The sequence below is a fragment of the Camelina sativa genome, chromosome 16 (genome assembly GCF_030686135.1).
Source record: "Camelina sativa cultivar CO46 ecotype springtype chromosome 16, ASM3068613v1".
Classification (NCBI taxonomy): Eukaryota; Viridiplantae; Streptophyta; class Magnoliopsida; order Brassicales; family Brassicaceae; genus Camelina; species Camelina sativa.
The window spans coordinates 9,727,910-9,743,144 of record NC_141895.1 but is presented as its reverse complement, the minus strand read 5'-3'; the positions used below and the strand labels follow the sequence as shown (position 1 = coordinate 9,743,144).

General features: G+C 36.4%; 2 protein-coding genes across 4 annotated transcripts; one reads left to right on the top strand and one right to left on the bottom strand.

The window, feature by feature from the left end:
* The first annotated feature begins 6,789 nt into the window (after nucleotides 1-6,789).
* Nucleotides 6,790-8,258, top strand: LOC104758946 (dormancy-associated protein homolog 3). 2 transcript variants are annotated; one of them, XM_010481916.3, is made up of 3 exons: nucleotides 6,790-7,066; nucleotides 7,218-7,400; nucleotides 7,911-8,258. In XM_010481916.3, exons 1-3 carry the CDS (start codon nucleotides 6,952-6,954, stop codon nucleotides 8,027-8,029), a joined length of 417 nt encoding a protein of 138 aa, XP_010480218.1. In that variant the 5' UTR covers nucleotides 6,790-6,951; the 3' UTR covers nucleotides 8,030-8,258. The 2 variants fall into 2 exon arrangements, with proteins under 2 accessions (XP_010480218.1, XP_087347660.1); XM_087491534.1 differs by having other exon boundaries at nucleotides 6,856-7,066; nucleotides 7,902-8,258.
* Nucleotides 8,259-8,923: 665 nt separating this feature from the next.
* On the bottom strand, nucleotides 8,924-12,283 carry LOC104758947 (uncharacterized). Of its 2 annotated transcripts, none has more exons than XR_015584529.1 (7): nucleotides 11,729-12,283; nucleotides 11,403-11,517; nucleotides 10,659-11,321; nucleotides 10,047-10,573; nucleotides 9,844-9,968; nucleotides 9,535-9,691; nucleotides 8,924-9,463 (listed from the first exon to the last, which is right to left on the bottom strand). XR_015584529.1 is itself a non-coding variant. In XM_010481917.3 (7 exons), exons 1-7 carry the CDS (start codon nucleotides 11,917-11,919, stop codon nucleotides 8,978-8,980), a joined length of 2,259 nt encoding a protein of 752 aa, XP_010480219.1. In that variant the 5' UTR covers nucleotides 11,920-12,283; the 3' UTR covers nucleotides 8,924-8,977. The 2 variants fall into 2 exon arrangements, 1 of the variants encoding a protein (XP_010480219.1); XM_010481917.3 differs by having other exon boundaries at nucleotides 9,535-9,686.
* Nucleotides 12,284-15,235: the final 2,952 nt, after the last annotated feature.

Genomic DNA, 15,235 nt, shown 5'->3' with positions numbered 1-15,235 from the left:
CAGTTTGTGATCTGTACGATTTAAACTACTCTGGTAATTTTTTATCTTGGAGGGGCAAAAGATATGATCACCTGGTTAAATGTAGACTAGACAGAGCTATGGCAAATAGTGCATGGGCAGAGGCATATCCCTCTGGTAGGAGTGAGTATCTTCGCTTTGAGGGATCTGACCATAGAGGGATTGCAGTATCCTTTGATCCTGAAAGAAAGAGAAGAAAAGGGCTGTTTAGATACTATCGGAGACTCAGAGAAAATGAGGAAATTAAAAAGTTGGTGAACATCGCCTGGAACCTAAATCCCGAAGACACTGTAGAGAATAGAATCAACATATGCGGCAGAGTGATCATCCAGTGGAATAAGGAGCAACAATTTAACAGCCAAAAAAAGATTGAGGACATCAAAGTAAGACTTGAGGAGGCAATGAGCAGTGATTTCTTGGAAACAGAGCTAATTACTAAACTAAATAGGGAACTCATGTTGTCTTACCAAGCAGTGGAGGAATTTTGGCGACAAAGAAGCAGATAGCTCTGGCTTGTCCTGGGAGATAAGAATACAGGCTACTTCCACGCTGTAACAAAAGGAAGAAAGGCAGTTAACAACATAGCTGTACTGGAAGAAGAGGAAGGAAACCTCACTTATGAGGAAGAAGGAATATTTAACTGCATATCTGAATATTACTCCAAACTCTTTCGATCTGAGGCTGGAACAAGACTCCAATGTGTGAATGAAGCGATCTCCCCCACCATCACTCCTACAATAAATGACAAATTAATCCTTGAACCTTCTCCCAAGGAAATAAAGGAAGCATGCTTCGCAATTCATGCAGACAAGGCCCCAAGACCAGATGGAATCTCTGCTAGTTTTTTCCAGTCGAACTGGCATACAGTGGGAGACATGATAGTTTCTGAGATTAAGAATTTCTTCTCCACTGGAACCCTACCGGAAAACATCAATCACACACATGTTAGACTGATTCACAAGATAACAAGCCCAAAGAAGACATCAGATTACAGACCAATTGCTTTCTGCTCAGTCTACTATAAAATCATTGCAAAACTTCTGTCCAAAACACTTCAACCTCTTCTTCAAAAGGTGATATCTGAAAATCAATCAGCTTTTGTCCCTTAGAGCTATCAGTGATAATGTACTCATAACCCATGAAGCATTACATTACCTACGAACCTCAAAAGCAAAAAAACTATGCTACATGGCAGTCAAGACTTATATGAGTAAAGCCTACGACAGGCTGGAATGGGATTTTATTGAACACGTTATGGCTAGAATGGGTTTTCATCGAAAATTGATACAATGGATAATGCAATGGATTGTTATTGTATCATACTCTTACCTCATCAATGGAACTGCAAAAGGATTAGTCAAACCTGAACGTGGAATCCGTCATGGTGACCCTTTATCACCATATATCTTCATTTTGTGCAGCGAAGTTCTTTCTGGTCTATGCTCCAAGGCTCAATCTGATGGATCACTAGAGGGCATCAAAGTGGCACAAAACTGCCCCCGCGTAAACCACCTGCTCTTCGCGGATGACACCATGTTTTTCTGTAGATCAGATAAACAAAGCTGTTAGAACCTTCTATCCATCCTGCAAAAATTGAAGAAGCATCAGGGCAAAAAATAAACTTTCAGAATTCTTCTATCACCTTCTCAAAGAGGACAACAATAGAGACAAAGAATCGAGTTAAAAATGAACTCAGTATCCACCATGAAGGAGGAAAAGGTAAGTACCTTGGGTTACCAGAGCTGTTTGGGCGGAAAAAGAAGGATGTGTTCACATCAATCATTGATAGAATTAAGCAGCGAGTGATGAGCTGGTAAACTAACCCTACTCAAAGTCGGTTATGACAGCAATGCCTTCCTATGCTATGACTTGCTTCAAACTGCCCGTCTCTCTGTGCAAAAGAATACAATCAGCACTCACTAGATTCTGGTGGGATGGATCTGGAGATAAGAGGAAAATGTCTTGGATCTCTTGGAAAAAGATGACAAAAGCTCTGAATAAGGGAGGTTTAGGGTTTAGAGACATACAACTGTTTAATGACTCGCTTCTAGCCAAGATTGGCTGGCGAATCCTTACAAAACCCTCATGCTTGCTAGCTCAAATTCTCCTTGGAAAATACTGTCAAAATGCCCACTTTCTGGATTATGTGGTTCCAACTTCTGCATCACATGGGTGGAGGAGCATTTTTGTGGGAAGAGACCTCCTCAAACCTCATATTGGTAGACTCATTGAGAATGGGCAATCAACTCTTCTCTGGAAGGATCCTTGGTTATCCCTCGAAGAGCCGGAAATACCAACAGGTCCAGTCAATGAGAGCTCACAAAAATAAAAAGTTGCTGACCTGCTTCACCGGGACTCTCAAGAATGCGATTTGGATGAGATAGCACGTACTATTCCGGGATATGAAAACAAAATCCTCAACCTGAAACCGAGCAAAACTAGGCGGATCAGATAAATGGGCATGGCTATCATCGAGAACTAGAATCTACACTCTTAAATCCGGCTACTATGAAGCACTAAATAAGGAGGAAAACTGCAATATCGATCCTCAAGGTCAAAGTGACTATGATTGGAACGCAAGCCTCTGGAAAATTAAATGCAACCCTAAGCTAAAAGTCCTCCTATGGAAAGCAATTCAGGATGCCTTACCAGTGGGAGAGAACATTAGAAAGCGGCAGATCTTCACGGAGGCCAGATGTACACACTGCAGAGAGGATGAGACGACCCTGCATTTATTTTTCACATGTCACTTTGCCAGGCAAATCTGGGAGTTAATTCCATGTGCAGGTTCATTGGCGATTGATCGCTTTTCTAGCTTCCAAAAGGGTTACGATGCCACAAAACTCCTAAAATGTCTACCCCCAGTGGGTATGGGAGAGATAAGCTTTGACCCTTGGATCTTATGGTCTATGTGGCATAATAGGAACAAGAAGATCTTCGAGGATAGGCATCTTCACCCTATCGAGGTCATTACACATGCCATCGGCAAGGCAAAGGAGTGGATCCAAAGCCAGGGTGTAATAAAACCAACCTTGAAGCCCCAACAGCCGACGACACTGAACTCTCTGGGGAGAGATGTCATCAGATGCAATACGGATGCAGCCTGGAATACCACAAAAACCGCAGGTTTAGGCTGGATCTTCACAAACCATCTCGAAGAAGTTATCGATCAAGGATCTATGACTTTACCAAATGTTGCATCACCAATCGTCGCAGAAGGACTGGCGGTCCTAAATGCTCTCCAATCGGCCAAACTATTGGGGATAACCCACCTTTCTCTCGCTTCTGACTCGATGAATCTGGTCCAAGCAATCAATTCGGAGATCCAACCAAAAGAGCTCCACGGGATTCTCTTCGACATCCTGAATATATCTAGTTTTTTTCACTTCTGTTTCTTTTCGATTTACTCCTCGATCAAACAATGAGAAAGCGGATTCCTTAGCAAATGAGGCTTTACACTCGATTGTAATGGGTCTGGCCCACTAGTTACCTAATGAATCAAACGTTTGAACAAACAAAAAAAAATAATTTCTACAATCATAATGTATGTATTAACAAATGTTACCAATATGGCAATATTAACACCATTAATATGGTCAATTCTCATAAATATCACTAAAATATTTGTTTTCCAAAATATACCACTTTTAGTTTCTTTTTCAAAAATACCATGAAATTGTATTTTTTTAAAAATACCATAAAATTGTAATTTTTTCAAAAATACCATAAAATGAAACTAAATTTTTATATTAAAAAATAATTCTGAAATCTTAAACATTAAAGTTTACCCGCTAAAAACTACATCATAAATATAAATTTGTCAACGTAAACCTAAAAAAAGAAGTTCTATCGAATATAAAATCAATTTTATGTGTTTATGGTATTTTTGAAAAAGAAAAATTTGTGGTACTTTTATAAAAGAAAAAACTTAAGCGTGATATTTTTAGAAAAAACTTAAATTGTGATACTTCGAAGAATTTCTCTATTAATATTACACGTTCAAATCTATATTGGTATCAATACATACTATCATATAGTATTACTTACTTGCATATATGAAAATCTAATATTATAAAAAATATCTCAAAAATTTATCTCGCAGTAGTAAAATTAAGTTGTTTTTGTATGTTTGATTTTAAGTGCATCAATAATTTCATTTTTTATAGAAAATATAAAATTAATGTGAGCTAATTTACTGAAAAATCGTGGGAAGAAATGTTTAGATATAAAAGAAGAAAAGCATCGTTGTTGCATGATAATGACGAGCAAGTTGCATGATATCATATAATTATATATGTATGGTCAAATATATATTTTTTTTTTTATAAAGGCCATGACTAGCACTTAAAGTCTTTTTTTTTTTTCATAAGATTTTAATTTTATTTCTAAAAGGTTGGGTTACACAGCCCCTAAAAACTCATACAGATACATTGCTTTACGATGAAGAAAGTTCATCTATAGTTGGTTTCATCCAAACAAAACGTGTCATTAACACGTGTTGGATGAAGAATCTAAAGCTTTCCGACAACATCCTCGATCGTCTGAGATTTTTTTCCGGTGAACATAATCATTGTCGATATCTGAATTTCGACACTTGATTCTTCTAAATTTCACCGATAAAGCTGGTTATAAGACGAATCAAAACTCCAAACAATTGAAGTCACGGCTATGAGGAATCTGAATATCGCGAAGAAAGTTTCTTCTTTTCTTCAACTCTGCAACTATCCTTGAATTTTCTATAAACCGTTTACCCAACAGAAAGATCAGAGACAAACAGCAAACACTATATGGATAAACAAATCAACCATAGATCGACAAAAATCTAAATTGATCTCATTCACCATAAGATAGTAAAGCTTTTGCTTCAGATCTAACTAAGACAAAAAAACACTTATATGATGTATAAACATATAAGTTTTTGTCATCTCTCGTGAAGCTCTATAAAACACAGAGACAAATCAAGACTGACAATTCCTATTTATTTGAAGCAAACTAAAAACGCCTAACAAAGGCGACAACAAGAACATGGCAACAGAAAAATCATGTTTACGGCAAGAACATGGCAACGGAAAAGCTATGTTTATGGCAAGAATATGGCAACAAGAAAGCCATGTTTACGGCCAGAACAAGGCAACGAAAAAGTCATGTTTACAATAATACCAGATTTTATCCAGTTACAAAGACCGACAACATGTCGGACGATGATCAAAGAAAAGAAAGCTTCTCTCTCAAATATGAGAGAGAAAAGAGAGAGAGGATTGAAGATCATCATTGTCGACTTGTTGTTAGTAGCACTTAAAGTCACAAAGTGTTTTCCCAAACAACGTACAAACAAACAAATACAAATTTAAAATATATTTTTGAGAACTTAAAATATTATTGAATTTGAATTTTTAATAACTAATCACTGTACAATTTCTTTAAAATCTTTTTGATGCTGTAAAACATATTCAATATACTAGATATGATCGAGAACCGTAACTAATAAACAGCCAGAAAAATACTATTAAAAATACTATTAATTATTAATATTAAAATTATAGATTTACATTTATAAACCATTTTCAGAAAATGTAATAATATTTGTTCTTCTTTTAATATTATACTCTCTCTATTTTATTATAAATGATGTTTTAACATAATTTTGTTTCATTTAAATGATGTTTTAAAAACTTTATGCAAAAATTAAATGTATTTAATTTATTTTGATCAATCATACAGTATTTTACATTGTATGTTGCTACTGGTGAATTCATTTATTTATTACTCCCTCTCCCTCTGTTCCTAAAAGATAAATGTTTGAGAGTGTTAAACAAATTAAGAAATAATGATTATTAAATTTAAATACATTATTGTTTTTAACTAAAAAAAGTACTTATATAATTGTAGACCAGTGACTATTCAGATTTTATAATTTTCTTAATGGTTATTTCTTAATATTTATAAAAGTTTAATATTGATTAGCTAAAAGTGATGGAAAATTAATATTTGTACATAACATGAAAAAGTTACAACAAGCCAATCTTTAAAGGACAAAGGGAATAATATTTTTATGAAAAAAGGTAAATTACATATTTATTTAATTTGTGTATAAAAACTTTAAACATCACTTATAACGTAACAAAGAGAATATGTGTATTTTCTTTCAAAAAACATGGTTTAGAGCTATCTCGAACAATATACAAACAATTTTATCCATAAAATGTTAGTCTTTTATGAGTTTTTACGAAGAAAAAGCTTAACAGATTTATTTTGGAAAAACAAAGTCATTTCCATTTTTTCATCAAAATTATGTTCAATATTCTTTATCTGTTTGAATGATTGTATGGATTATGCAACACTTCTCTTATGATAATAGAATTGAGTTGCCGTAGAAAACAAAAAACAGAAAAAGTGATTAATAAAATTGAAACTACATCTAATTGTCATGCTCGGATAGTAGAAGAAAAAATAAAAAAAGGGGGAAACAAGAGAAGCTCCGATATTATCTGAAAGAGAGAACTTGGTCTCTTTTGTTGGCGGCTAAGATCAAAAGGCAAGGGTAACACTGTAAATAAACATATATCGAAGGGTATTTTAAACTTAATCAAGATAAAGCTAAGGACACAACAGTAAATAAATTAAACAAGAGAGCGAAAGATGCGGTCACGTGAGACGCATTAATAACCCTCCGATGAAACGCCACGTGGCACTCCGATCTAAATATCTTGACCTTATCGGGCCCCACAGTCGACCTTATCCACCTTTGCGTAGAGCCATGATCCAGACGCCACGTCAGATCAGATCAACGGCTCAGATCTTTTCATTCGCCTTTAAATCATCGCCTCCTTGTTGAATCATTGAATCTCTCTTACAACAACAACAACAAGTTTTAACAAAAAAATCCTAAAAAGACCCCAAAAACTTTAGATTCTTATCAATTTCAACCCCTTTATGGGCTTACTTGATCATCTGTGGGATGATACCGTCGCTGGTCCACGGCCAGAGAACGGCCTTGGCAAGCTTCGGAAACACCATACCTTCAGTTTCCGACCTAGCTCCGGCAATGGTACGCCGTGTTATTGCTATAAAAATTGGAACCGATTGAATCAACGAATCTTAAAATTAGTAAAAACATGCACTGAAGTATTTAAACCTGATGATCGATCCGACTAGATCGTTTGATTTGATGTAATCTTTTAATGGCTGTGATTTATTAGATCAATCTGAAGGTGGAAGTGCGAGATCGTACGGTGAGGATTCGCCGGAAGAGGCTGTGAAAGTTACACGTAGCATCATGATTATTAAACCACCGGGTTACCAAGGCGGTTCAGCTCCTGCGTCGCCTGCCGGTTCAACTCCGCCGCTGTCTCCTTTCTCTCCGCCACTATCTCCGTTCTCCGGTGAGTTTTTTTTTTTTAACTTTACCACTTTCATATCAGTGTGAGTTAGGTGAAACAGTACACTCACTTAATTCGTTGAAGGGTAATTTTGTCATTTAATGTTATATGTCTATTAATGTACTGTGATTAGATTAGGTATAGAAAAGTGTGTGTGTAGGCATAGTGCACTTTTTAGTTTTTACATAAGTTTTTGTCGACAGTATAACATAAAGTTTTGTCTCATAGTGTCCATTATGATTTGATACTCCAATTTGGTCATTATGTGATATTAGTTTGATTATATTGGTTGGATTAGGTGTGTTGTCTTGTCAAATGTTGTTATACGTTACCTAACATAATAGGAGGATTTGACAAGTGTATGTGTGTGGTTGTTAACATTTCATTGACGTCGGATTGATAGATTTTATACATATGGTTGAAGGAGTCCAAGTTTTATGGGTTTAAAGTGAATGTATGAGGTTTTCTAACGAGAAAATGATCATTTTTGGGATGTGAACGGAGCAAACGCAGGAGGAAAGGAACCCTTTCGGTTTAGGAGGCGGTCGACGTCGGATGCGTTCCATAAGGCAGCAGGAGGATCAGGATCAGAGACTGGACCAAGGAGCCCTCCTCCTACTTACGGCATGTGATCTCTAACACCAAATCTTGAAAAAGAGAAGGAAAAAAAAAACAGAGTACCCTCGTTCTGACAACATCAAGTGGTCGTTTGCAAGTCTTGTTTCTTTTTGCTTCTGTAGGCTAAAAGAGTTCTTTTCTGCGTGCGTGTACGAGTTTGTTTGTGTGTTTGTTTTTATGTGTTATCCCGCTTTTGTACATTTTAGCTGCAATGATAATAACAGAAGACATGTAGATGCTTGACTTGGGTCTTTTTATCTTATCAGTTTATATAGCTTATCCTTCACTAGAGAAGTAGTCCACTCAAAAAAAACACTACACTCTGATTTTTTGACATCAAAGTCTCTTCGTAGGCCATGCGAGAACGACTTTTTAAATTTTTTCTACACTAACAAGTTTATCTCCGGATTCTTTTCAAAATATCATAAAAATTCATTTTACTATAACCGAATATTACCCAAAAATCGGAAAATCATTTGTAATTGTGGAGACAGCAGGGTAAGGGGAACAAAATGCACATGCTAAACAAGTGAGACCCTACAATAGCTTGGATAACTAAACAAGTGAGACCACATGCTTACTTAGACCACGGTGCCATAAACGCCAAACCCTCAAATGTAGTCACACTTGTCATTTAATAAGGTGTAAGCGACTCAAAAGTATGGAGTGGTAAGACAAGCAAAGTATATCTTGTACATTGTCGGATCCTAAAGATTCTGTTTAGGTAAGTCCTCCAACTCTATAAAATTTGAGGTATCTACTAGACAACACATCTCGAGTTCTGGACTTTTGATCCAGCGAATATTCAAGCATGAAAGAGGCTCAACGATCTATAAGTTAATAGCTAACTTACAATATAGTAAGCAAAGCAGTCTAGTTGATAAAAGACATACCAAGAATCGTATCAATTTTGGTCACACCAATCCATCTCTCTAAAAAATTATGCAATTTCTTTGAAGTTTTCACCCGAATATTACGTGTTTATACAAATTATCACCACCATCAACATTAGAATAGCTCATAACAGGATACGGATATCTCGCAACTTGTACTTTCTCCTCCATCGCCAAAACCTTACCAGAGTTCCGATACCATGGTTCTACGTATGGACTTGCAGAAGAAGATACATTTGACGATGAAGCATCGACGATAACTGATCCCCAGTCCCGTTCACCGGTAGCTTCGGTTATCCTCTTCCGTACCAACAATTTACCAACATCTTCTCTTCTTCTCTGTGTTACACTTCTTAGAATCGATACCGACAATAGCAAGACGAAAACCGCATCTTCCTCGGGTAGAAACTCCACGGCTTGATGCTTCCAGTCGATTAGAGCAGTTGCTTTTTCTGTTGGATCTTCTTCTGTTGATCTTACCAATGTTACAAAACCCTCCTCGTCTTCTTCATCTTCTCCTTTATATTGCATTCTCCGTCCAGTTAACAGCCGAACCTGTATTACCAAAGATATCAGAAAACGGTTTGAAAAAACGCGAAGAAAATTCTTGAATCTTGAAACCATACCAGCGAACCAGGGTTTCTTGAATATAGACCTAGCTCTGAGATAGCTCCTGATGAGTCCCAACGGATACGCAATTCGTCTCCAGTCGAAAATTCCCAACCAGCCTCCCAGTCCTCAACTGGTTCTTTAGGCGTCACGGTTCCAACCACCTTCCCTGTACTAGACGAGAAAACACAATGATCGGTACACTGCTTAAGACTGCTACTGTTTCATTTTCGACTTTCTTAAAATAGAAACCATATTTTTCAGTTTTTTTTTAAGATATATTTTGCAAACTCAAATGCTAAACATTGTCTCCTAAGTCAATGTACCTGGAGCTTTACCGATTGAGCCCTCGATATAAGACCAAGAGCCTACACGAATCTCTGTTATCCGCTCCTCTGATTTAACTGGGGATGGAACTTCACCTCCACGTTTAAACACTCCTTTTCCCACTCTAAACCAAATTTAGAATCAAAGAAACAGTCAGTTCAGAAGGAGAAACAAGTTTCAACAGACATATTGTGGAGCTTACCTGATTCGGATAACAAAGCATTCTCGTCCAGCATGATCAAGAACGGTCCGTGTAAGCCATCTTCCTTCTTGAGGTCGGAAGTTGTTAGTTCTTTGAACTGAATCAGATATCATAGCACCTGAATCATCGGTAACTCGATCCGGGACAAATCTCAGCAAGTACGGCGCTTGAACCGGAGGCGTAACCGAAGCAAACACACTCACTTGCTTACCGAGAAACCTACCAGATGCTAATGAATGTGCTCTTAACAGATCATTCCACGGGACCTCAATCATCCCTTCCGGTTTACCACTTCTGAAGCAAATCCCACGAGGACGTTCACGATGTGTTTCCAATACAACCCCTAACGTCCCAAACTCGCAGTAAAGATGCCAACCCTTCTGCCACGTCCCATCGCGAGACAAATCTGTCATTTTCTTATCTAGCTGCAGCTTCCTATGACATCTAGCAACTCTCAAACGAAGGAAACTTCGATCTATAGACTCATTCCGCTCTGCTTTTGTATTCAGCCTTACAAATATACACAACTGCGAAAAATAATCATTTTCAGATACAAAAAACAAAACAACTTACTTCAGAGTCAAGTCATTTACATCAAAAGCAAGAACTTACTTCCAAAACAAATCTAGGTCGAAGAGACTTATACGTGGTGTTAACGTCCATATCAGAGACAGGCCAATAAAACACTGCATTGTTACTAAGACGAGACTCATTCGCTATTACCGTCAATTCACCACCTGCTTTCTCGTATGGTTGATTGAAGTACCTATCCCACAGTCTTTTAGTTGTTTCCACTTCTGTTTTCTCAACTTCTTCTCCAACTCGTACCACTTTTCTCGTTATCTCTTCCAACATTTCATCAACATCGTCTTTATATACCGTCGGGCAACTCTTATGTGTGAGCCACATAAGAAGTATATCAGAAGCTGGAATAAGACGAGATATCTCGTCTTTAAACTTGTGTAAGATCAACAGAAACCCTTTGTAACGTAACCGAGCAGCGATCAAGTAGACGGTTTCAGACATATAAGGCGCTGAAAACTTCTCCCAAAGAAACCTCTGCTTCTCTACTAGAGTTTTCACATCTTCATTTACTGAAGAAACAGACTCAACTGAATCAGGATCAGCTCTGTTCTCGAAACTCTCCAATGGGTACCGTAAAACCCAAACCTTTTCGCATTGTAGAACCGCGTAATCCTCGTTCTCTTGATCGTAAATAGCAGGCTTCCCTATAAGTTTTGAGAATCTCTTTTGACAATAATCCCTATAGCTCACCTAACAAAGATAAGATCATAACTATATAATTCCCGATCAAATCAGAATCTTTGTTAAATAAGAGAAGGAAACAGAGCTTACTGGATTCAAAGAATGACAAAACCAAACCCATTCAATATCAATAGGAGGCAAAATCATTGGAGGCTTTAAACCAACCGTTAGATCAGAAATCAACGGCATCCAAAGCTCATCATACCTTAAAGAACACAACAACACTCGCATTTAATTACATGATCAGAAAAATCAAACCTTTCAGGAATAAATTCAATCAGACTCCAATAAAGATCCAACCTTTGGGGACCAGAAGATACTAAACCAGTAGAAAGATAACAAAATGAATCTAAACCGTCCGATCAACACTCAGGAGATAAGAGTAAAGGTGAAGTTTTTTAATTTTTTTTTGTCACCTTCTAATAGCTTCAGCAATAACGGGTGGATGATGAAGCCATTGACAATCTCCGATAGACCTAAAAAGCGCTATGAGACGTCTCGCCGCAGATACGATATCAGCTCCGATTCTTACGGCGTCTACCTCTGAGATCTCGCTGAGACTCCGCGCCGCTACGCCGTCGGCGAACTCCGACAGTCCTAGAGACATTAGCTCTCTGAGAGAGAGAGAGAGAGTAAGATAGTATCTAAAGACAAAACATTGACATGAGATTGGAGGTTTTTTTGTCGAATGAAGAAACAGATATTTGGCGTATAGAGACCGTGAAGGAATAAAGTAGAGTTCATCTGAAGTGAACAAAACAGTTTTGTTTTGTTTTCTCTTTTTAATTCTAAATCAGTATTATAGTATAATTTTAGGTATTAAATTAAACAATTAATTTTATAAGAAGCGAATCATGTCAAGACACAAACTACCAAAATGGTGATGACAAAACCAAACAGGAAATATTTTAGCTATGCGACTAGACACTAGAGCCATACTTTTTTTTTTTGGTATGAGACACTAGAGCCATACTTGTGTTTTATATCATTGGATATATATATATATATATATATATAATTATATATAATTTTAGGTACAATATTATCCACTACTAGCATATTGGTCTGTCACTTTCCACAAGATCGATCGACAAAACAATGATAACTTTTAACAGGGCTATCAACCGCTAGACTGCCCTCGCTACCAAATATGGCCCTTGGGACACAAGGTGATGTGTCTACCATGTCGTTCATCTGTGCCATAAACCAAGTTTTAGAATCATTCTCTGCCAAACGCAAAATTGCAAGCGGATTTGAATCCAGATTAGTAAAGATTTTATCGTTTCGAGCCTTCCAAATATACCACAAGATTCAAGGATACACATCCGGGTTAGGAATCTTTTGTGCTCGCCAAAATAAAAAAATCCATGTTTGCAAAGATGGACTTAGAAAGAAAATTGCTCTGACAGTGTTGGAAATGAGGATAAAGCCCAAATTTGCTTCGCTAGGGGATATTCAAAAAGAGCATGATACACGTTCAGCTTCTTGGACCTCATCGTCTGTAGGCCTATTGGGCCTTTTTCGCTTGCATGATCTATCAATCACCCCGAAGCAGCACCCGAGGTCACCAAAGGTGGGTTTGTCTCCATTAACACACCAACATAATCATTAGCTTCACTAGAAGAAGGAGTCTTCACCGATGAATCAAAACCAGTCTATTCTACAGAAGTCTTCTCCAAAGCAATCACAACACTTGAAGCTGCATGTTACTCTGCACCCTCAATAACCAGCCCTGCTACACCTGTGTCGATGCCTACACAAGTCATCCTAGGATCACCAATCACAGGAGCCACTCTCCCTAAGATGACACCAGCCCATCCTCCTGTTAAGAACCAGAAAGCACCGAATCCACGCCTTCTGATATAGGAGACAAATCAGCTTCATTATCAACAATAACCAAACCAGCGACCATATGTAGACCCTCAACCCGCTGCAACGAAAGAGGGAAATTTCCTCGTCGCTGAAACGTGTGGTGCGACACCTAAAACGAACATCTCCGATTGTTTTATTGTTGATGTCAGTGCTACACAACTATGATGATGCATTTAAAATAAAGCCAATGATATGATGTTTTAGTATAAATACGGTTTTGATGATATGATGGTTGGGTATAATGCCATTATTTAGAAACTAAGTGATATATCATGGTTTTTACGGTTTTTAACCATGATATAAGCGTGCTTTTTGAGTCTTATGATTTGTTTTCTATGATGTTTTTGAGTCTTGACAAGTTTTCTAGGATTTTGGCATGGATGGAGCAAAGTGGAGCAATTTGGATCGTTTTGGAGCATTAATCCGGAGGAAATCAACTTGGAACCTTTTCAGAGAGATGGTGTCGATCGACACCACTCGTGGTGTCGGTCGACACCCCTATTAGCCGCAAGAAGACCACAATTTTGGAAGTTTCACAAATCTGCCCCCAAAGTTTTCCATAATTGCAAGACAAGTCCCTGGCGTGTTTTAGGACATATATATATATTGTTTTGGGTTTTAGAAACCCTTAAGTTTTATTCTAGCAAGTTTTATTTTCTGCAATACTGTGAGATTTTGAGAGCTTTTGGGAGAGAGAGATCTGAACTACTTTGAGAGAAAAATTCATAAACTCTCTCTTTTACTCTTTTAATTTTCATTGCTTATTATTCAGAATTATGTTTTGTTCTTCATTGAATATGTCTTAGTAGTTTGCTTGTTAGGTTCATGGTTTTTCACAAGGATTTTATGATTTATTAGATCTGTTTATTTAGGATTCATTATCTTTCTAGATCTTTATCATAGGTTGTTCATCATATTAATTCTTGATTGATCACCTAGAATTAATAACCTAGGAAAATAAATTGATATGAGAATAGAATTGATTTTCCTGATAAAACTTTTTGATGAGCAAAATTACTTTCTGCAAAGAGATTTGATTTAGTGATTTTGTGAACAATCTAAACCTGTTTTTAAAGCTGATTTTTAACCTAGAATTTTACAAAGAGATTTGGATTTACTGGTTTTAAATTTAGATAAATTTACAGTGAGAACTGATTTATTTTACAAAAGAATTTAGAGTTCTAGATCTGATTTTAATTGCTTGAATCCTATTTAATTATTGATTTAATATTTTGTAATTTCCTGAGAAATTCTCTGGACCTAGCTTTTTGATCTTCTGAATTTACAACAGTTTTATTTAATATTTTGTATTGCTTTTCTTTATTTAAATCAACTTGTTTAACTTAATTATAAAACTCTATAATTTATGGTGTAGACTTGAGTCCTTGTGGAATTCGACCCCTAAGTATTACAGTGACCTCTCAATTTGAGAGTGTAGCTCTAGGGTTTAATTTGAGAATATCACTAAGTTCGATATATATAATGTCAGGACAATTGGACATGGACCAAAATCAAATTACACAGTTGAAATGACTAGCCAAGATGGAATGGTTAAGATTAATGAAAGAGGATCTAGAAAATTATGGATAATTGTCAATATGTTTAACTTGAAAGTTACCATAATTTCTAAATGTATAATTTACAGTTATATTTATTTTAGATTAATAAACTTAAATTAATCATATCTCTTTAGAGGATAATGTAGTTGGTATTTTTTGTTGTATCAGGGTCTAACTTAGTTATGCCTAAATATTTTGTGTGTCTACTCTCATCAGATTTATCATATAATTCACATCTCAAAGATATGAAACTAAAATATAATAAAGACTTGGCAAAAAAAAAACTGCATACAAGGAACCGAGCTCATGAATCCGATTCTATCTTATTATATAAATTTGGGTTTTGAAAGTTTATTAACAAGATTTTGACATGTTTCAAATTATTCAAAGATTTTGACATGTTTCAAATTATTCAAATATTATAACAAAAATAAAAGATTTAGTAACATTACAAATGAGTTTGTTATCATTCAATAATCGATACCAAATTTG

Coding starts and splice junctions, on each gene's coding strand:
- LOC104758947 (XM_010481917.3), bottom strand. CDS start 11,919: ATGTCTCTAGGACTGTCGGAGTTCGCCGACGGCGTAGCGGCGCGGAGT. Junction 10,574..10,658: donor GACCTAGATTTGTTTTGGAA/GTAAGTTCTTGC, acceptor TATTTTTCGCAG/TTGTGTATATTTGTAAGGCT. Junction 9,687..9,843: donor CTCAATCGGTAAAGCTCCAG/GTACATTGACTT, acceptor CGTCTAGTACAG/GGAAGGTGGTTGGAACCGTG.
- LOC104758946 (XM_087491534.1), top strand. CDS start 6,952: ATGGGCTTACTTGATCATCTGTGGGATGATACCGTCGCTGGTCCACGG. Junction 7,067..7,217: donor CCGACCTAGCTCCGGCAATG/GTACGCCGTGTT, acceptor GTGATTTATTAG/ATCAATCTGAAGGTGGAAGT. Junction 7,401..7,901: donor GCCACTATCTCCGTTCTCCG/GTGAGTTTTTTT, acceptor ATGTGAACGGAG/CAAACGCAGGAGGAAAGGAA.